Source organism: Trichomycterus rosablanca, chromosome 18 (assembly GCF_030014385.1).
Source record: "Trichomycterus rosablanca isolate fTriRos1 chromosome 18, fTriRos1.hap1, whole genome shotgun sequence".
NCBI lineage: Eukaryota > Metazoa > Chordata > Actinopteri > Siluriformes > Trichomycteridae > Trichomycterus > Trichomycterus rosablanca.
This window is the reverse complement of record NC_086005.1, coordinates 21,209,344-21,232,121: the sequence shown is the minus strand read 5'-3', so window position 1 is coordinate 21,232,121 and position 22,778 is coordinate 21,209,344. Positions and strand designations below refer to the sequence as shown.

The 22,778-nt window shown below is 43.1% G+C and overlaps 2 protein-coding genes across 5 annotated transcripts in view; both read right to left on the bottom strand.

Moving 5' to 3' along the window:
- Window positions 1-4,482, bottom strand: part of LOC134332144 (membrane-associated phosphatidylinositol transfer protein 2) — a 98,475-nt gene extending 93,993 nt beyond the window's left edge. For all 3 annotated transcript variants that reach the window (XM_063013646.1, XM_063013649.1, XM_063013650.1), the window contains exon 1: window positions 4,048-4,482. The gene's annotated coding sequence lies outside the window, so the exon portion shown is untranslated. The remainder of the gene's footprint in view (window positions 1-4,047) is intronic.
- Window positions 4,483-11,407: 6,925 nt separating this feature from the next.
- Window positions 11,408-22,778, bottom strand: part of LOC134332666 (M-phase phosphoprotein 9) — a 34,633-nt gene continuing 23,262 nt past the window's right edge. Inside the window, exons 17-24 of one of the 2 annotated variants that reach the window (XM_063014405.1) lie at window positions 21,810-21,908; window positions 21,251-21,402; window positions 19,914-20,081; window positions 19,483-19,603; window positions 18,947-19,038; window positions 16,157-16,347; window positions 14,204-14,272; window positions 11,408-13,503 (exon numbers count right to left, since the gene is read on the bottom strand). In XM_063014405.1, the coding sequence (XP_062870475.1) occupies window positions 13,402-13,503; window positions 14,204-14,272; window positions 16,157-16,347; window positions 18,947-19,038; window positions 19,483-19,603; window positions 19,914-20,081; window positions 21,251-21,402; window positions 21,810-21,908 (994 nt within the window). In that variant the 3' untranslated portion in view covers window positions 11,408-13,401. Of the gene's footprint in view, window positions 13,504-14,203; window positions 14,273-16,156; window positions 16,348-18,946; window positions 19,039-19,482; window positions 19,604-19,913; window positions 20,082-21,250; window positions 21,403-21,809; window positions 21,909-22,778 lie in introns of those variants that run through there. The other variant, XM_063014406.1, reaches the window with a different exon arrangement.

Below are 22,778 nucleotides of genomic sequence, written 5' to 3'. Positions count from 1 at the left end.
CAGCTGTCAGTCTCGAATGATTTATACATTTTCAGTGTGATTCAACGGCGCTATTGTAAGCTTTATGGTGCAGACAGAAAAAGAAACATATTGAGTTTTTTGTGCCCGACGGCCGTGGTGTCCTGTTATTTTTGACACCTAGAATTAAAACTCGCAGCAGGCCAGAGTATGAGTCACGCTAACATTGAATGATAATCCAGTCACCGAATTCTGTACCTCATACACCCACGTACAACCTGAGGCCTTTCGGATTGTAGCCTAGCAATAACCAGCGAAGTTAAAGAGAACCCTATTTTATTATGTACGCCCAAAACTTTCCACTCGTGTACTTGGTCTTTTACCAAGTCTTCAGTAGCAGGATGTCGGAACAGGCTCAAGGGAGCAGCTGTACTATAGCTGAACTCGGATGTTATGTATAAAATATCGGTTCCCCTCTTACTAATTAGCAAGTGACAAGCATATATACAGTATATAAGGACCGCTGAATCAGTGCAATTTCCGTCCCCAGGTTTTATCAGCTCCACTTACCACATAGAAGCACTTCGTAGCTCTACAATTACTGACTGTAGTCCATCTGTTTCTCTGCACGCTTTGTTAGCCCCCTTTCATGCTGTTCTTCAATGGTCAGGTACCCCCACAGGACCACTACAGAGTAGGTATTATTTGGGTGGTGGGTCATTCTCAGCACTGCATTGACAGTGACATGGTGGTGGTGTGTTAGTGTGTGTTGTGCTGGTATGAGTGGATCAGACACAGCAGCGCTGCTGGAGTTTTTAAACATCTCACTGTCACTGCTGGACTGAGAATAGTCCACCAACCAAAAATATCCAGCCAACAGTGCCCAGTGGGCAGCGTCCTGTGACCACTGATGAATGTCTAGAAGATGACCAACTCAAACAGCAGCAATAGATGAGCGATCGTCTCTGACTTTACATCTACAGGGTGGACCAGCTAGGTAGGAGTGTCTAATAGAGTGGACAGTGAGTGGACACGGTGTTTAAAAACTCCAGCAGCACTGCTGTGTCTGATCCACTCATACCAGCACAACACACAGTGTCAGTGCAGTACTGAGAATAATCCACCACCCAAATAATACCTGCTCTGTGGTGGTCCTGTGGGGGTCCTGACCATTGAAGAACAGGGTGAAAGCAGGCTAAAAAGGTATGTACAGAAACAGATGGACTACAGTCAGTAATTGTAGAACTACAAAGTGTTTCTATATGGTAAGTGGAGCTGATAACATGGACAGTGTGTGTAGAAACAAGGAGGTGGTTTTAATGGTGCATTTAAGGGTCTGTTAGAAAAGAAAAATTAGGAGGGGAAGAGATGTGTTTTAAGGAGGCGTTGGTAAGTGTAAGGTACTTAGTGAAGAGCTTGGTCTTTGGTCGTCTTTTGAAGAGATTTAGACTGACGTTTAAACAGACAGATGCTCAATCCAGAGCTTTGATGCCTTTGTTTTACCTGAAATTTTTACTAATTTACTTAAAATAATTGTACTGACCAACAAACTGTCTCTCTGGCTAATGTCACTCACTGTCCTGTTGTAAATTTTAGGTAGACCAACGGGCTGTTTTCACCCACCTAAACAAAACCTTTTTTAAACAGATGTATCCACATTAATCACTACATCTGACATCTCATTCTACTCTGCTGGATCCCTGACCCCTCCTGCCCACCACCCACGTTATTCATTCTATTAGATAATAGTATTATGTTTTGTATCAATCATTTATCAAATGAATGTCATTCTAATTTTGTGCAATAGCCATTAATAAAAGGCGCTCATGTGGCGCGGCGGTCTATTAGGCTGAAACACCAGAAACACATGCTTGAAACCGAAAAATACAATCCATCGCAAAACATCACTCACTTACTCACTGACTCATTCACTCACCCCCCCAGCTTGCACATGTTTTGGAAGGTGCGCGGTAACAAGAGTACCTGGAGGAAACCCACACAGACACTGGGACAACATGTGTACCGAGGTTATGTTTAAACCCTGGTCTCCCAGGACCCTCGTGCTCTGTGGCACCCAGTCATTACTGTGCTGAGATTACATTTTGTCAATAACTGTACACCTCAAGTCTGCTTGTATAGTACACGATAAAGCTGGCAGTATGTGTAGGAACACATACACTATATTGCCAAAAGTATTCGCTCGTCTGCCTTCACACGCACATGAACTTGAGTGACGTCCCATTCTTAATCCACAGGGTTTCATATGATGTCGGCCCACCCTTTGCAGCTATAACAGCTTCGACTCTTCTGGGAAGGCTTTCCACAAGGATTAGGAGTGTGTTTAAGCGCATTTGTGAGGTCAGACACTGATGTTGGACGAGAAGTCCTGGCTCGCAGTCCGCTCTAATTCATCCCAAAGGTGTTCTATTTGGTTGAGTTCAGGCCAGTCAAGTTCTTCCACACCAAATTCGCTTATCCATGTCTTTATGGACCTTGCTTTGTGCACTGGTGCGCAGTCATGTTGGAACAGGAAGGGGCCATCCCCAAACTGTTCCCACAAAGTTGGGAGCATGAAATTGTCCAAAATCTCTTGGTATGCTGAAGCATTAAGAGTTCCTTTCACTGGAACTAAGGGGCCGAGCCCGACTCCTGAAAAACAACCCCGCACCATAATCCCCCCTCCACCAAACTTTACACTTGGCACAATGCAGTCAGACAAGTACCGTTCTCCTGGCAACCACCAAACCCAGACTCGTCCATCGGATTGCCAGACGGAGAAGCGTGATTCGTCACTCCAGAGAACACGTCTCCACTGCTCTAGGGTCCAGTGGTGGCGTGCTTTACACTACTGCATCCGACACACTGCATTGCGCTTGGTGATGTAAGGCTCGGATGCAGCTGCTCGGCCATGGAAACCCGTTCCATGAAGCTCTCTACACACTGTTCTCGAGCTAATCTGAAGGCCACATGAAGTTTGGAGGTCTGTAGCGATTGACTCTGCAGAAAGTTGGCGACCTCTGCGCACTATGCGCCTCAACATCTGCTGACTCCGCTCTATCATTTTATGTGGACTAACACTTCGTGGCTGAGTTGCTGTCGTTCCCAATCGCTTCCACTTTATTATAATACCACTGACAGTTGACTGTGGAATATTTAGTAGCGAGGAAATTTCACGACTGGACTTGTTGCACAGGTGGCATCCTATTACGGTACCATGCTGGAATTCACTGAGCTCCTGAGAGCGACCCATTCTTTCACTAATGTTTGTAGAAGCAGTCTGCATGCCTAGGTGCTTGGTTTTATACACCTGTGGCCATGGAAGTGATTGGAACACCTGAATTCAATAATTTGGATGGGTGAGTGAATACTTTTGGCAATATAGTGTACTTGTGTACCAGATACATTTTCAAATATAATAACAAGCGTACACACACTAACACACCACCACCATGTCAGTGTCAATGCAGTGCTGAGAATGATCCACCACCTAAATAATACCTGCTCTGTGGTGGTCTTGTGGGGGTCCTGACCATTGAAGAACAGGGTGAAAGCATGCAAAAAAAAAGTATGCAGAGAAACAGGTGGACTACAGTCAGTAATTGTAGAACTACAAAGTGTTTCTATCTGGTAAGTGGAGCTGATAACACGGACAGGCTGAAATACTGAAATTCCGCCCACTTCTAGCTATCTTGGCGTAACCGAACTACATACTTCCATACTAAGAAGTGCGTCAAGAAAGAAAACGCTTTATTTATAGTGGGTTTATTTGGCATACTAGTTAGTACGTTAGTATGCGGCGTAACATTAAGCAACTAACTAAATGATTTACGCAGTAAATCTGTCAAGCAAAGCCAGGCACGCTTCGTGACACGCTTACTTATTCAAATAGACACGGTTTAGTAAAACAGACGTGTAAAATTAAAATAAGGAACACAAACAGGACAAGCTAGTGTAAACACGTCAGACTAGTATGCATATACATGTCAAGACGTACATAGCAACGTTAGCAATGTAGCAGCGAGCTAGTCTGCAATTCCGAACCTTTCGAATTCTGCAGAAAAATATTAATTAATATAAACAGCCACTTACCTTAATAAATAAAACCTGATATAGTTGCTCAAGCGGGCTATGAGTGAGCCATTGGCATTTCCATTTGGTCGGCAAATGCCCAGCCAGGCAGCCAGCCCATAGATATCCTGTCAGTCCGTCTCTGTCAGGTAGGCAGACGGACAGAGCAACGTTCCGCTGTTAGCAAGCCGGCTAGCTGCAAGCTGCTGGGAACAGCAACAACACGGACCTGTTTAATTCTCGTCCGTATAATAAACAGTGTTCACTTCGTCTGTTCACTTCCTTGTCGATTTGAATAAAGCGCTGGTGTAGAAATGTCGGGGTTTGTGTTCCGAGCGCGTTCTCGGCTGTGACAGATTCCAGATGTGTGCAGTTATGTGGACCTGACTGAACTCTACCGTCACTTATAACCCTGTCAGATAAGAGCTAGCGCAGTGCGTGTGCGTTTATATCTGATCCGACTTCTGCTCTGGATTGTCTGGATTGAATTTTCGTCTCTTTTATTCACGAGTGTGAAAAACAAGCATCACCATCATCGTCATCATCTCTGCAGTGATGATTGAAGTGCTGCGAATATCGTTGCGTTGACTCCTACTCACGCCTTTGCAGCTCGTTTATGTTGTTTTACAGCGCCGCCTAGTGGCTGCAAACAATTCCGCATTTAGGAGGTACGGTACACTCACTTTCTTAACCGCTTATCCAATTAGGGTCGCGGGGGGTGCTGGACAGTGGCGGGACAGGGGGTGCAGGGGGGCCCCTCTACGACATGAACTCAACCACCCACCTCACTGCCCCCCCATTGGCTGCACGTATTACATTTACATTTTTACATTTTCGTCATTTAGCAAACGCTTTTATCCAAAGCGACTTACAATTATGACTGAACACAATTTTGAGCAATTGAGGATTAAGGGCCTTGCTCAGGGGCCCAACAGTGGCAACTTGGTGGTGGTGGGGCTTGAACCGGCAACCTTTTTATAGATTCTCCACTTCCACCGCCGTGCCCAGGTATGTTTGAAAAGTTTGAGGCTGTTTCAATCTCTGAATTAACAGATTTGGTGCTGAAAACAAAGCCAACAACCTCCCCACTTGATGTGATGCCCCCACAGATAGTTAGGGAGACATTTAATATATTAGGAATTTTTGTCCTGGATATCATTAATACTTCCCTAGCCACTGGTACTGTTCCAGCATGCTTTAAACATGCTGTAGTTACACCTCTGCTCAAAAAGCATAATCTTGATGCTACAGTGGTTAGTAACTATAGGCCGATTTCTAAATTACCATTCTTGGCTAAATTGCTGGAAAAGGTTGTATATTCTCAGCTTTTACCATTTTTGAGTAGAGATGGTATTTTTGAGATTTTTCAATCTGGCTTTAAGTCTATGCACAGCACTGAATCTGCTCTTCTGAAGGTGACAAATGACTTGCTACTTACTGTTGATGAGGGAAATTGTGCCATCCTCATTTTATTGGACCTTAGTTCTGCTTTTGATACTGTTGACCATGACATACTTGTTGGTCGCCTGGAAAAGTGGGTGGGGTTACAGGGAGAGGCCCTGAATTGGTTCATATCTTATTTTAAGAATAGAACCTTTTCAGTGAATATTAGCAGCTATTTCTCTTCTTCTGCTGATGTCTCTTGTGGTGTTCCACAAGGGTCCATACTAGGGCCCCTCCTTTTTTCTCTCTATATGCTGCCATTGGGTCAAATAATTAGGAAGCACAATGTCAGCTTTCACCTGTATGCTGATGACATACAGCTTTATCTTCCCATTAGACCGAATGACAATGGCTCGTTAACATCTCTTAGCAGTTGTCTTGAGGACATAAAGAGGTGGATGGCCGACAATTTTCTTCAGCTGAATGAAAGCAAGTCAGAGGTTATCGTTTTTGGGGGTCCTCATCACATCAATAGTGTCTCCAATAACCTTGGTCACTTGTCTACATGTGTCAAAACATCTGTGAGAAATCTTGGTGTTATCTTTGACTCTGACCTCCGATTTGATAAACAAATCAACTCTGTGGTAAGGAATAGCTTCTTCCAGCTCAGAAATATTGCGAAGATTAAGCCTTTTCTCTGCTATTCTGACCTGGAAAAAGTTATTCATGCATTCATTTCTGCAAGAATTGACTACTGTAATTCTCTGTATATTGGGATTAGTCAGTCTCTGTTGCGGCGCTTGCAGGTAGTCCAGAATGCAGCAGCAAGGTTACTGACTAATACCAAGAAAAGAAACCATATTACACCCGTCCTTGCCTCACTACATTGGCTGCCTGTTCAGCACAGGATTCATTTTAAAGTGCTTTTATTTGTTTTTAAAGCGCTTAATGGTCAAGCCCCGGCTTATCTCAGTGGTATGCTTTCTCCCGCAACCGCACAGCGATCTTTAAGATCAGCCACTCAGAATTTGTTGACTGTTCCTAGGGCTCGTTTGAAGCTAAAGGTGATCGTGCATTTGCAGTTTATGCTCCGAGGCTATGGAACACTCTACCTCCTAATATTCAACAAGCACCTTCGGCCGCTGTTTTTAAATCACTCCTAAAAACATACCTTTATAAGCTGGCATTTGAACAGTGAGGAGACGTGGTAATTATAATTGTTTAGTCTATTTTTATCTGTTTTATTTTGTCTCTTACTCTGTATTTTTATTTGGTTCTTACTTTTTTAATATAATGTTGTGTTATGTATGCTTATTCGATGTACAGCACTTTGGTCAACGTAAGTTGTTTTAAGAGTGCTTTATAAATAAAATTTACTTACTTACTTACTTTTGATTACTAGTCCAGTACCTTAACCACTGAGCTATCACGGCCCCATGTATTATGCATGTATGTATGCATGATTTTGTAAGTTTACCCCCTTACAAAGACTTGAACAGTCTATAATTTTTATGGAAGGTTTATTTTAACAGAGAGAGACAGAATATCAACAAAAAATCCAGAAAAAAAACATTAAATAAAAGTTATACATTAATTTGTATTTAATTAAGGGAAATAAGTATTTGATCCCCTACCAACCAGCAAGAATTCTGACCCCCACAGACCGGTTATGTGCCCATGAGGCACACAAATGAGTCCTGTCCCTGTATAAAATACTCCTGTCACAGAATCAGTTTCTTCCATTCAAATCTCTCGACCACCATGGGCAAGACCAAAGAGCTATCAAAGGACGTCAGGGACAAGATTGTAGACCTGCACAAGGCTGGAATGGGCTACAAAACCATCAGCAAGAAGCTTGGTGAGAAAGAGACCACTGTTGGTGCGATAATTCGAAAATGGAAGAAATACAAGATCACAGTCAATCACCCTCGCTCTGGAGCTCCATGCAAGATCTCACCTGGTGGGGTAAGAATGATTCTGAGAAAGGTGAGGTCAGCCCAGAATTACACGGGAGGAGCTGGTCAATGATCTCAAGGGAGCTGGGAGCAGAGAAATGCTGGATATGACCCCAAGAACACCATCCCCACTGGGCATTTCTCTGCCTCCAAACACGGCGAGTGGAGTTGATGCCAAAGAGCTCAATTTTGGTCTCATCTGACCATATCACATTCTGCCAAGCTTTCTCTGAATCATTCAGGTGTTCATTGGCAAACTTCAGACGGGCCTGTACATGAGCCTTCTTGAGCAGAGGGACTTTGCGGGCACTGCAGGATCTCAATCCATTACGGCGAAGTGTGTTACTAATGGTTTTCTTGGTGACTGTGCTCCCAGCTCCCTTGAGATCATTGACAAGCTCCTCCCGTGTAATTCTGGACTGACCTCACCTTTCTCAGAATCATTCTTACCCCACCAGGTGAGATCTTGCATGGAGCTCCAGAGTGAGGGTGATTGACTGTGATCTTGTATTTCTTCCATTTTCGAATTATCGCACCAACAGTGGTCTCTTTCTCACCAAGCTTCTTGCTGATGGTCTTGTAGCCCATTCCAGCCTTGTGCAGGTCTACAATCTTGTCCCTGACGTCCTTTGATAGCTCTTTGGTCTTGCCCATGGTGGTTGAGAGATTTGAACGGAAGAAACTGATTCTGTGACAGGAGTCTTTTATACAGGGACAGGACTAATTGGTCTGTGGGGGTCAGAATTCTTGCTGGTTGGTAGGGGATCAAATACTTATTTCCCTTAATTAAATAAAAATTAATTTATAACTTTTATTTTATTTTTTATTTTTTTTTGGATTTTTTGTTGATATTCTGTCTCTCTCTGTTAAAATAAACCTTCCATAAAAATTACAGACTGTTCAAATCTTTGTAAGGGGGTAAACTTACAAAATCAGCAGGGGATCAAATACTTATTTCCCCCACTGTATTATGCATGTATTATGGCAAGCCAAACAGGAAATATAGAGCAAACACTGATATATGTATACTGTGTGTGTATTGCATTATGTAAATTTTTTTTTTTGTACTGGGACCCCATGAGCTCCTAGTTACGCCACTGGTGCTGGAGCCTATCCCAGTGTTTCAATGGGCGCAAGGCACACAGTAACACCCCGGACGGGGCGCCAGTCCATCGCACGGCAGACACACACACACACACACACATTCACCTATGGGGCACTTCAGTGTCTCCGATTAACCTGACTGCATGTTTTTGGACTGTGGGAGGAAACCGGAGCTCCCGGAGGAAACCCACGCAGACATAGGGAGTACATGTAAACTCCGCACAGAAGGGACCCGGACCACCCAGTACACGAACCTTCTGCTGGAAAACTGGCCAAGAATATGTGCACAGCTATTATTTGGGTGGTGGATCATTCTCAGCACTGCAGTGACATTGACATGGTGGTGGTGTGTTAGTGTGTGTTGTGCTGGTATGAGTCGATAAGACACAGCAATGCTGATGGAGTTTTTAAACACCTCACTGTCACTGCTGGACTTAGAATAGTCCACCAACCAAAAACATCCAGCCAACAGCGCCTCGTGGGCAGCGTCCTGTGACCAATGATAAGGGTCTAGAAGATGACCAACTCAAACAGCAGCAATAAAGCAAAAAGTGGAGCTGATAAAATGGACAGTGAGTGTAGAAACAAGGAGGTGGTTTTAATGTTATGGCTGATCAGTGTGTATATATAAGATATCTTATACATATAAGAATTCGCACTTTGAAAGCCAAAACCTAAATAATCAAGAAAAACTGAACGTAAGGCAAAGCAAACCCCCCCCCGACACTGACTGATCCCGTCCACTGTATAGCACTGCTTGTACAAACATGATCCCTAGAAGAGTCCTCACAAAGAACGTCTAAAGTACACAGAACAATAGCTAGATTAGCCAGAGGCATTCTGCAAGCAAGTGCTGTGGTCTGATGAGGTAAAAAGGAAACTCATTTGCCTACATTCACCAAAGGCATGTTTTTAAGAAAGTATGGAGCAGCATATAAAGAAAACAAGCTTGGGTGAGGTGGCAGCCAGAGGCACAGGAAACATTGCACAGGAAATGCAAGCTAACACTTTTGGGAAGCCCTCACAGTTTCCTGACTTAAAACCACCTCCTTGTTTCTACACTCACTGTCCATTTTATCAGCTCCACTTACCATATAGAAGCACTTTGTAGTTCTACAATTACTGACTGTAGTCCATCTGTTTCTCTACATGCTTTGTTAGCCCCCTTTCATGCTGTTCTTCAATGGTCAGGACCACTACAGAGGTGCTGTTGGCTGGATGTTTTTGGTTGGTGGACTATTCTCAGTCCAGCAGTGACAGTGAGGTGTTGAAAAACTCCATCAGTACTGCTGTGTCTGATCCACTCATACCAGCACAACACACACTAACACACCACCACCATGTCAGTGTCACTGAGTGCTGAGAATGATCCACCACCCAAATAATACCTGCTCTGTGGTGGTCCTGGGAGAGTCCTGACCATTGAAGAACAGCATGAAAGTGGGCTAACAAAGCATTCAGAGAAACAGATGAACTACAGTTCAATGGACAGTGAGTGTAGAAACATGGAGGTGGTTGTAATGTTATGGCTGATCAGTGTATGTCATTCATAATCTGCGAGAACATCTTAAACATGCTGCGCCTGCATGATAACCCACTGATATCTCAGGACTAGACGTGTTCTACAAATTACTGTGGTTGAAAATTCCTAAAACAAGAATAGAAAAATTCCTAGCTGGATCCAATAAGTCTTTGCAAGTTATGACATCTGCCAAACAGGGTGTTAAAAGGTACTGATTTGGCAAGGTGTCTCGAACTATCACACTTTTGTAGAAAATCATTTGCCGCAGATTAAATTAGCAAAAATACCTCAGGAGACGAGGGCCACACAACCGTAGCTCAACCCTGAAAATTTGGACGTGAATTAAAAGTGTTTCTGCAGCTGACATTTTTTTTTCTGGGTCACTTGAACCACCATTTAAAATTCTATTAAAAGTTCTTGTCTTGTGGGTGACTTCTTGCTCTATACACCGATCAGCCATAACATTAAAACCACCTCCTTGTTTCTACACACATTGTCCATTTTATCAGCTTCGCTTTCCATATTGGAGCACTTTGTAGTTCTACAATTACTGACTGTAGTCCACCTCTTTCTCTGCATGCTTTGTTAGTTCCCTTTCATGCTGTTCTTTAATGGTCAGGACTCCCACAGGACCACTACAGAGCAGGTATTATTTAGGTGGTGGATAATTCTCAGCACTGCAGTGACACTGACATGGTGGTGGTGTGTTAGTGTGTGTTGTGCTGGTATGAGTGGATCAGACACAGCAGCGCTGGCTGGAGTTTTTAAACCCCTCCCTGTCACTGCTGGACTGAGAATAGTCCACCAACTAAAAATATCCAGCCAACAGCACCCCTTGGGCAGCGTCCTGTGACCACTGATAAAGGTCTATAAGATGACCAACTCAAACAGCAGCAATAGATGAGCGATCATCTCAGACACGCCCACCTAGTTGGCCCACCTTGTAGATTTAAAGTCATGTAAAGTGGACAGTGAGTGGACACGGTATTTAAAAACTCCAGCAGCGCTGCTGTGTCTGATCCACTCATACCAGCACAACACACACTAACACACCACCACCATGTCATTGTCACTGCAGTGCTGAGAATGATCCACCACCTAAATAATACCTAATCTGTAGTGGTCCTGACCATTGAAGAACAGGGTGTAGAAACAAGGAGGTGGTTTTTATGTTATGGCTGAGCGAAGTATATTTAATTAATTTTATACATTTCTTAGCTGTGGGTGTGCCTAAATTAGCTAAGCTTTTAAAAAGACAGTGTACATTGTATTGGGTACATTACAACATTTGTTAGCATGGCTGCATGACTGTTCCTCTTGAAAAGACCAGCAGTGACTCTCTGGTAGAGCGGGAATCAAAACCTTCCCAGTCAGCTTATCAAAAGTTCCAGTAAAGTACCACATCTTGAACCCATGCTCACAGTTTGCTTTATGCAGGACTTTATTGAGGTGCTTGGTACAGAAGTAAATAGTTCCAGTAGATCCAGCTACAGGGAATGTAGCAGCCCTATTCATTAGAATTCAACTAACTCATTGAACTTGGTTTAGAATTTCCATGCAACACAAAAGCATTTAAATGTATTTCTCACATCTTTACCCGACAGAGGTCCGCCTAGTATGAGAGCGTGTAAACGATCTGTGCTGTTTGGAAGGAAAAGGTCAAAAGTAATGAAGTGGAATGTCTGACAGAGGAAGAGAATATAAGAGTTAAGGGAATGCAAGTGTGAGCAGGTTTGGTCGGCTTTTCATAGTCATTTTAAAAGAAAAGATCTATGTGATGTTTTATAAACATCAGATAAACATATTTCAAATAAAACTATATAACCAAAAGTTGTGGACACTTAACCATGAGTCTGTTGGACATTCCAGTCCAAAACAAGCATTAATATAACACAACAGCCTTTACTTTTCAAACGTCTACAGTGTTCCTATTCATCTCAATTTGGGTTGAAGTCAGGACCCTTTGCAGGCCACAGTTCATTTACATCAAACTTGTGCACAGGAGCGAGCGCTGCCACAAATAAAACATAAACCTGTTAGCAATAGGTGTGGCTGAAACACCTGAAGTCAATAATTAAGAGGGTTGTCCACATTCTTTTGGTCATGTAGTAGAACAAAGCAGTCAAATGGATTGCTGGAATGTAAAGGCATTAATTTTGCTAATACTGAACAAGAATACACCTCTTAGTGGTGATTTACCATTTAAAACGTCTACACTCACCGAGCACTTTATTAGGTACACCTACTTTATTGATCAAGCTACACCAAACATACAGATGAACTTAGTGGGTATAGAATTACTGACTGTAGCTCATCTGTTGCTCTGTACACTTTGTCAGGGCAGTTGTAGCCTAGCGGTTAAGGTACTGGACTAGTAATCAAACTAGTTGCTGGTTCAAGACCCACCACTTAGTGGGTATACAATTACTAACTGTAGCTCATCTGTCTCTACAGGGCGTCTCTACATACCTTTTTTGCCTGCTTTCACCCTGTTCTTCAATGGTCAGGACCCCCATAGAGCAGGTATTATTTAGATGGTGGATCAGACACAGCAGCGCTGATGAAGTTTTTAAATACCGTGTCCACTCTATTAGACACTCCTACCTAGTTGGTCCACCTTGCAGATGTAAAGTCAGAGACGATCGCTCATCTATTGGTGCTGTTTGAGCTGGTCATCTTCTAGACCTTCATCAGTGGTCACAGGGCGCTGTTGGCTGGATAATTTTTTGGTTGGTGGACTATTCTCAGTCTAGCAGTGACAGTGAGGGGTTTAAAAACTCCATCAGCGCTGCTGTGTCTGATCCACTCATACCAGCACAACACACACTAACACACCACCACCATGTCAGTGTCACTGCAGTGCTGAGAAGGATCCACCACCTAAACAATACTTACTCTGTAGTGGTCCTGGGAGAGTCCTGACCATTGAAAAACAGCATGAAAGGGGGCTAACAAAGCATGCAGAGAAACAGATGGACTACAATCAGTAATTGTAGAACTACAAGAAAGAACAATGAGTTGGTTTTAATGTTATGGCTAAACGGTGTACATACCAAGTAGGTGTATCTAAATAAAGAGCTCAGTATGTGTATTTTAGTTATATACTATTGATTTGGGAAGCCGGCCCTTAATGTCCTGCTTTCATGGCACAACAGCACATCTAAAAAAATAACAAACCTGAAGTAGTCAAGCATACAACGTCCATGTTTTTATGACATTAAAAAGTTCTTTGTTTTTTTATAAATCTGTATCAAAATATACTTTAAAATCAGTATCTATACTGTGTAGTAAAACATACAGTAGAAACATAAAAAATCTCCTACAATAGCAAAAGTAGAAATATTCAACATGTACAGAATGCAGTATGTACAGTGGAAGATCCGTCCTGTATCTCCCGTTCACATTTTCCGGCTAGATGTGGGTAGAAGTGCGGAGAACTTTGAATCGTTTCAGGGTCATGCGGATGGATCCCAAGTCACAACTCACTTTCTCCAGTCGGTTCTCTAATGATGCCTAAGGAGGAAAAAACATTTGTGAGTTTGGCTATTTTAGCCACATACACCGATCAGCCATAACATTAAAACCACCTCCTTGTTTCTACACTCACTGTCCATTTTATCAGCTTCACTTACCATATAGAAGCACTTTGTAGTTCTACAATTACTGACTGTAGTCCATCTGTTTCTCTGCATGCTTTGTTAGCCCCCTTTCATGCTGGTCAGGACTCTCCCAGGACCACTACAGAGCAGGTACTATTTGGGTGGTGGGTCATTCTCAGCACTGCAGTGACAATGACATGGTGGTGGTGGTGTGTTAGTGTGTCACACAGCAGCACTGACGGAGTTTTTAAACACCAACAGTGAGTGGGGACACGGTATTTAAAAACTCCAGCACAACACACACTAACACACCACCACCATGTCAGTGTCACTGCAGTGCTGAGAATGATCCACCACCTAAATAATACCTGCTCTGTAGTGGTCCTGTGGGGGTCCTGACCATTGAAGAACAAGGTGAAAGCAGGCTAAAAAAGTATGTAGAGAAATAGATGGACTACAGTCAGTAATTGTAGAACTACAAAGTGCTTCTATATGGTAAGTGTAGAAACAAGGAGGTGGCTTTAAATGCTATGGCTGATCAGTGTAGGTGTCCACATACTTTTAGCTACGTAGTGTATGATTTAAGTCATATAAACAGCGAATAGTGAGTGTACCTTATCTAGTCTGCTCTGTAAGGTGACCCTGGCTCCAGCCCCAGGAATCCGACTCAGAGCTGCCTCAATCTGTTGGAGAGAAGTCAATTAAATATTTGGACACTGTTGTAAATATTGAGAAAATGAATGCAGTGAAGGGTGAGGAAGGACAGCAAGACACACACAGCTCTTAGTAAGCCACTTCTCGGAGTGAATCAGACAGAAACCAGTCTAAAAATAGGATCTATGAAGTAGATCAGGTATGTGCTGGGTGCTGAGGAGGAGGCAAACCAATGTTATGCAAGTGAAAATTTCGTGCCAGTGCAAGAGATGCAGACTGTAAAAGATCTGATGCTCTTTCATTACACAAGCAATGAAACACTTGAATATTAAATGCCTCTCCAGGATGATCCTAAGCATTTTAGGATAACGTTCTATGCAAATACAGCATTTCACAGTAGAACCACAATTTCAAAAAAGTCGGGACAGTAAGAAAAATGAGAAACAAAAATTGTTTAAAAAAGCAGTAATTTGGAAACTGTCTTTTACATGTTTGTACACTCACTGTCCATTTTATCAGCTCCACTTACCATATAGGAGCACTTTGTAGTTCTACAATTACTGACCATCTGTTTCTCTGCATGCTTTGTTAGCCCCCTTTCATGCTGTTCTTAAGTGGTCAGGACCCCCACAGGACCACCACAGATTAGATATTATTTGGGTGGTGGATCATTCTCAGCACAGCAGTGACACTGACATGGTGGTGGTGTGTTAGTGTGTGTTGTGCTGGTGTGAGTGGATCAGATACAGCAGCGCTGATGGAGTTTTTAAACCCCTGACTATCACTGCTAGACTGAGAATAGTCCACCAACCAAAAAATTATCCAGCCAACAGCGCCCCGTGGGCAGCGTCCTGTGACCACTGATGAAGGTCTAGAAGATGACCAACTCAAACAGCAGCAATAGATGAGCGACCGTCTCTGACTTTACATTTCAAAAGGTGGACCAACTAGGTAGGAGTGTCTAACAGAGTGGACAGTCAGCGCTGCTGTGTCTGATCCACTCATACCAGCACAACACACACTAACACACCACCACCATGTCATTGTGAAGTGAAGTGCTGGGAATGATCCATCACCTAAATAATTTCTGCTCTGTGGTGGTCCTGATCATTGAAAAACAGCGTGAAAGCAGATGGACTACAGTCAGTAATTGTAGAACTTAAATATGCTTCTATATGGTAAGTGGAGCTGATAAAATGGACAGTGAGTGCCAAAACAAGGAGGTGGTTTTAATGTTATGGCTGATCAGTGTATATGCAAGTCCATGGGACGCATTAACAGGTTTTCCATACATCCTTATGGGAAAAAATACCTTGAAACTCAACGCCAGTCCCAGAACCAATTGACGCTGAGTTTCAATGTACCAATGTAATGATTATAAAAGGAACAGGAACAAACTGTCAGTGAGTAATTTAAGAATTATGCTCTACAGTCCATAACATTATTAATGGTTTTTTGAGAGTCCAATATTGATCAGCTGGCATGGCAATCAAAAATGATGTTTTTGTAATGAATGACCACATGGCTTGTAGAATATAAAAAAAAAAAAAAAAAAAAAAGAGTCAGTAAACACAGTTCATCACGGCACCTACAAATGCAAGTTAAGACTGCAAAGTGAAAGTCATACATCAACAGCTATAAACACTGACTTATCTGGGGTCTGGTTAATCTAAGATAGACTAATCTATCTGTCCACTGCAAAGTGGAAACATGTGGGTCGGTTTGACAAGTCCAGTTTTTTGAGGTGAAACAAATAATGTTTGACAAAACGTGTTGTTAATGAGTAAAACATTGGTAAATTTATGATGGGAGACATCACAGCTCAGTGTAAAGAAGAGAAGTGGAGGGAAAACGTCTTCACATTGAACAGCACACGTAGCAGCAGAATCAGTGATGGTGAAATCCAGACTCACCCGCTGTTTCTCCTGCGTGAGCTCATCGAACAGCTTCTCGGCGTCGGCTAGAGACTGAACACGAGTGTGATAAGAGAGGGCAAGGTCATCATCGGGGTCGTGAAGCAGCAAGTCAGGGTCTGGAACCTCTTGTTCCTCGGATTCGCTGCTCTCAGTAGGATGAGCTGACCCCGAGCTGGTCTGTACATTCACTGTTGGGGGGAAAGGGGAGGGGTTAGTGCAACAAAAAATCTGTTGTCATAACAGCCAGCCAGGCATCTAGACAGGTATAACTGGCTATGTCTAGGGGGGTGGCCAAAACCCGGCGATAAACTGGCACGCTGTCCGGGGTATTCCTACCCTGCGCCCAGTGTTACCCAGTGAAATCAAATGTAAAAATAGCCAAGCTCTGGGCCAAAAACAACTGGCTTATAGTCAGGGTAGGGCTGGGCGGTATATCGATATATTGGATATTACTTTTTACACAATGTTGAAAATGACCATATTCGATATATCGAGTATGCCTAGAATACACAGTTTACCATTTGAGAACATTTAAAACAGCATAAAAAGCACTGTGCGTAACGCTTTCCTTCGCGTATGAGCCGGTGGGCGCGTGCACGCACACACGGAAACTGAGTCAACGAGTCAGAAACGACTCTTTTCAAACAAATTATTCATTGGAATCGAATCAGAGAGCTGTGCTCTTATCTATGGTAAAGATTCATTCGTTTTGCTCACTGTTTCATTATGGTGTCGTGCGTAAACAACTCCATGAATCAGTTCATTTGTGAAAGAGATTCACATGTATAAACCAATCAGAGCTTCCGAATTCAGATTTTGGGTGGAATTTCAATCTCTCTCTTCATTGGTTGTTGTATAAAAGACAGTTTAGTGAACGAATTACCAGTTTCAGCTTTTTACCAGGAAAGCCGAGAGAATAAATGATCTAAAATGATTTTCATTAGTTATGTGGACAAACAGAGTTGGATATGGATTTTTATATTCTTGAAATATTCTGAAAACATACAAGATGACCTCCAAGAATACAAGAAGGTAAGAAGTAGATTATATCCCTAATGGAACAACACACAGATATACAGGGGTTGGACAAAATAACTGAAACACCTGTCATTTTAGTGTGGGAGGTTTCATGGCTAAATTGGACCAGTCTGGTGGCCAATCTTCATTAATTGCACATTGCACCAGTAAGAGCAGAGTGTGAAGGTTCAATTAGCAGGGTAAGAGCACAGTTTTGCTCAAAATATTGCAATGCACACAACATTATGGGTGACATACCAGAGTTCAAAAGAGGACAAATTGTTGGTGCACGTCTTGCTGGCGCATCTGTGACCAAGACAGCAAGTCTTTGTGATGTATCAAGAGCCACGGTATCCAGGGTAATGTCAGCATACCACCAAGAAGGACAAACCACATCCGACAGGATTAACTGTGGACGCAAGAGGAAGCTGTCTGAAAGGGATGTTCGGGTGCTAACCCGGATTGTATCCAAAAAACATAAAACCACGGCTGCCCAAATCACGGCAGAATTAAATGTGCACCTCAACTCTCCTGTTTCCACCAGAACTGTCCGTCGGGAGCTCCACAGGGTCAATATACACGGCCGGGCTGCTATAGCCAAACCTTTGGTCACTCGTGCCAATGCCAAACGTCGGTTTCAATGGTGCAAGGAGCGCAAATCTTGGGCTGTGGACAATGTGAAACATGTATTGTTCTCTGATGAGTCCACCTTTACTGTTTTCCCCACATCCGGGAGAGTTACGGTGTGGAGAAGCCCCAAAGAAGCATACCACCCAGACTGTTGCATGCCCAGAGTGAAGCATGGGGGTGGATCAGTGATGGTTTGGGCTGCCATATCATGGCATTCCCTTGGCCCAATACTTGTGCTAGATGGGCGCGTCACTGCCAAGGACTACCGAACCATTCTGGAGGACCATGTGCATCCAATGGCGGTGCCGTGTATCAGGATGACAATGCACCAATACAGACAGCAAGACTGGTGAAAGATTGGTTTGATGAACATGAAAGTGAAGTTGAACATCTCCCATGGCCTGCACAGTCACCAGATCTAAATATTATTGAGCCACTTTGGGGTGTTTTGGAGAAGCGAGTCAGGAAACGTTTTCCTCCACCAGCATCACGTAGTGACCTGGCCACTATCCTGCAAGAAGAATGGCTTAAAATCCCTCTGACCACTGTGCAGGACTTATATATGTCATTTCCAAGACGAATTGACGCTGTATTGGCCGCAAAAGGAGGCCCTACACCATACTAATAAATGATTGTGGTCTAAAACCAGGTGTTTCAGTTATTTTGTCCAACCCCTGTAGATTTAGTCTCAATTTGAAGAAGAGAAGCTCAGGTAAGCATCGGTTATGATTTTCTGCTGCTGTGTGGTTGATCTTGGTCACGGTTCTGCTGTTTACTGTGCGCTTTCATTGTGCAATGATATTGGTTCCCCGAGGCAGGTTTTCAAACTTTTTCCCAAGCCACTCACATTATGTCCATGATTTTCACCGCGACCCAGGCAAAACAAACAATGCATCAAAAGGAAACTAAATGAAATATACTTTGGCTAAAAAATTTGGTAGCAATCTGGTCCCACCTAGGTTTACAAGACAACATAAAGCCTTCACAAGGGGCGTTCGTTTACAAGTTCATTTTGAGTTATTGTGCCTGTTAAAATTTGTTTATTTAAATATTATCATTTTTCTCTGCGACCCACCCAGATGTCGCAAAACAGGGTTTGAAATCCCTGCCCTGGGGTACTTTGGGTAAAGGGAAAATTACCTTTTGATCTTTGTGCTGTCGTGAACTGCAGCGCTGTTCTCGAGTTGCGTCGAGGGGAGCTGGGACTTGTTTGATCAAAGTGCAAATCAAACCTAAAACAAAAGCAAAATACTGATTACTCAAGAAAATTGCTTAGTGTTCATTGGTAAAACATACACCATATGACCATAAATATGTGGACACTTGAGTATGATGAGCTTGCTGGACCTCTCATTCCAAAACCATTGCCATGTGTAAGGTCAGACTTTAATGTTGAATAAGAAGGCCTGTTCCAAATGTAACCCGAAAGGCATTTCATGGGTTTGAGGTCGGAGCTCTGAGCAAGCTGCTGGAGTTTCTCCAGCTGAACTCATCAAACCATATCGTTATGTCATGCACAGTGGTATAGTCATTCTGGAACAGAAAAGGGCATTGCCCAAACGGTTCCACAAAGTTGAAACTATATCATTGCAGTGGCTGTGGTTGAACTCAATAAATGAAGTGTGTTGGTCATATGATGTAAGTGGTCCAATAAAGTAAAAAAAAACCCAGCATACCTGTTATGCAGGTGTTGTTGGCAATGCATGGGTCGACCAAATGCAGTTGAAACATTCTCTGTTGGGCAGCGCTTGGGGCTGGACCTGGCTGAGAGTGGCTGGAGTAGAGTTTCCCTCTTTGCTAAAAGACAGTGAAACATTTTACATAATGGCTTACATATACACTGATCAGCCATAACATTAAAACCACCTCCTTGAGCACTTTGTAGTTCTACACCCTATTCTTCAATGGTCAGGACCCCCACAGGACCACCACAGAGCAGGTATTATTTGGGTGATGGATCATTCTCAGCACTGCAGTGGACACTGACATGGTGGTGGTGTTTTAGTCTACAGAAACATGCAGACATACTGGCCCCTTGTGGATAAAACTGGGCAACCCTGTTCTTAGCCAAAACACTTCAATGGCTGAAAAATCACAGGTTACTCACTAGGTGTGGATGGGGGACCGGCCCTCTGTGCTCTTGGAGGTACAGATGAGGAACGATGTCCATCAGGAGAAAGACTTCTCTGAGCTCGAAGTACAGCTCCAGCCTTCCCCAGCGCAGACTCCCTCATACCGTCCACAAACGCTACTGTGGGTCTCCTGCTGTCCAACCCTGCATCACACACAATCAATCCAGCACTGAGATCAGTGTATCTAACATAAACATGGCATCACAGTGTATCTGACTGCACGAGGAAATGCCATGATTACCATTACACACCAATGAGCCAAAACATTATGACCACAAGCCCACAACAGTAGAGACGTGGGTTGGAGTATCATAGTCCTTTTCGACCAAAATAACTCTGGTTTCTGAACTGGTTTCGTTCTGGCTTCTTCGAACCTTGGTGCTTTTTAGAGAACGGGCCCGAATTTCCACCAGTTTTCAGGAGCCAAGGATGAATCATCAACGGTGGGCGTTGTGCAATGAAAGTAAACAGTACTAACATGGTGACTGAGTGCGAAGATTACTTGCAAGCATTTGTGCTGTTGTTACAGACGTTCGTTTTTATGCAAAAAGCATCGATCAGCTATTGGTAATAAGAAGACGTAGACGGCGATTCCGTCCCTAGTGTTTTTAGCTAAGAAATGGAAAAAAAAATCTCTGGATCTCTGGATAAGGCGACACCACTTTTCTGTGCGGAGTTTGCATGTTCTCCCCGTGTCTGTGTGGGTTTCCTCTGGGAGCTCCGGTTTCCTCCCACAGTCCAAAAACATGCAGTCAGGTTAAATGGAGACACTCAATTGTATGTGTGTCTGCCCTGCGATGGACTGGCGCCCCGTCCAGGGTGTTACTGTGTGCCTTGCAACCATTGAAAAGCTGGGATAGGCTCCAGCTCTATAGTTGCAATAGTTGTTCCACTATCAGTTGTTGGGCGCTTTATAGACACAAGCTGCCGGATGGAGTATCGCTTCTTGGCGCTGGTGAGTATAGCATAACGTTCCTCTAGGTGTGTTACGGTACTCTGTAGAAATCCACCGCCGATTGGTGCAAAGAAGAACTTACTGGCTTCACATGTGTCAGAGGGTGCAAGCGTAGACACAGTGCTTCTTGGCCAACATAAATGTCGTGCATTAGGTGGAGGTTACCAATGCCGTGGGGGAAGTACATGGGTACATTTTAAATAAAAGAAAAAGCCTTGTCCTTGTTAACGTATGTGTGATTTGGAATAGGATGAATCAACTAAAATGCCCTAACGCTGACAGTCATACTGCTGACAATTTAGTTTCCCTCATCGCCCTGTAGAGAACATTTCAACTACAGAAACATGCTAATCTCACCTGAACAACCATAGCTGTTTTTTGTCAGGGCCCGTCCCTCTGTGACTTTGGTGTCCTCCATCTGAATCAGTGCCTTTATCACGGGGGCCAGTGGACTGTCCCTTCTCATTGAGTCTTCATGGGGCTGCTCTCTTTCCGGAGGTGAAGTCTGACTGAAAGGGCAAACAGGAGTGGAGATATAGTGTTGTTATCGTAACTGTGATGCAGAATCAAACAACTGATTACATAATATAAAAAAAATAGAAAGTAAACAGCAAAAATACTGCTTGTTGGTAGTGTATAGAAACGTTTTATTTGTATTTAATGCAGTATGATGTGGATTAGGACACAGCCATAGATGTTTGTGAGGTAACTGCTTTTCCATGCAATACTACACTGATCAGCCATAACATTAAAACAACTTTCTTGTTTGTACACTCACTGTCCATTTTATCAGCTACAGTCAGTAATTGTATACCCCACAAATTGCATGGTAGGTGAAGCTTTTGAAACAATCAATGAATGTACGCATATCATATGATGTGTATCAAATGTTTTAAATTCTGATGTTAAGCAGTACCCTTGAGCCATTAGGTCAGAAACTCCAGGACTCCTTGTGCTGAATTCTACACTGCGCCGCCTTTGGCTTGGTGAAAGCAGATCAGGCTGATGGAATAATCTAAAGAAAAATAGTGAAAATGAATGAATTAATCCAGTTCTTTACAGATCGAACTAGTAAGACGTTGTAGCCATTTGGTAAGCCATTATTATACTTTGCATTGAAGCAAGTCAAGTCAAGTCAACTTTATTTATATAGCGCTTTTTACAATATACATTGTCTCAAAGCAACTTTACAAAATCCAGGACCAACAGATACAAAAACCCCTGTTGAGCAAGCCGAGGGTGACTGTGGCAAGGAAAAACTCCCTGAAAATTACAGGAAGAAACCTTGAGAGGAACCAGACTCAACAGGGCCCATCCTTCATGGGTGGTCTGGAGGATACTTTAAATAAATACACGATTTACACAAATCATACAAACACAGAATTGAATGATCTAAAAGTCATACAGTGGTAATAAATAGATAAATAAACAATTAAATAATAATAGGGTTGTTATCCGCTCTAGTCTTCAATAAAGTCTGTAGTGAAGCATACACCGATCAGGCATTGTTATTATTATGACCACCTACTTGTTTCCACACTCACTGTCCATGTTATCAGCTCCACTTACCATATAGAAGCACTTTGTAGTTCTACAATTACTGAGTGTAGTCCATTAGTTTCTCTGCATGCTGTTACCCCCCTTTCATGCTGTTCGTCAATGGTCAGGACCCCCAAAAGACCACTACAGAGCAGGTATTATTTGGGTGGTGGATCATTCTCAGCACTGCAGTGACACTGACATGGTGGTGTGTTGTGTGTGTTGTGCTGGTATGAGTGGATAAGACACAGCAATGCTGATGGAGTTTTTAAACACCTCACTGTCAATGCCGGACTGACTATAGTCCACCAACCAAAAATATCCAGCCAACAGCACTTCGTGGGTA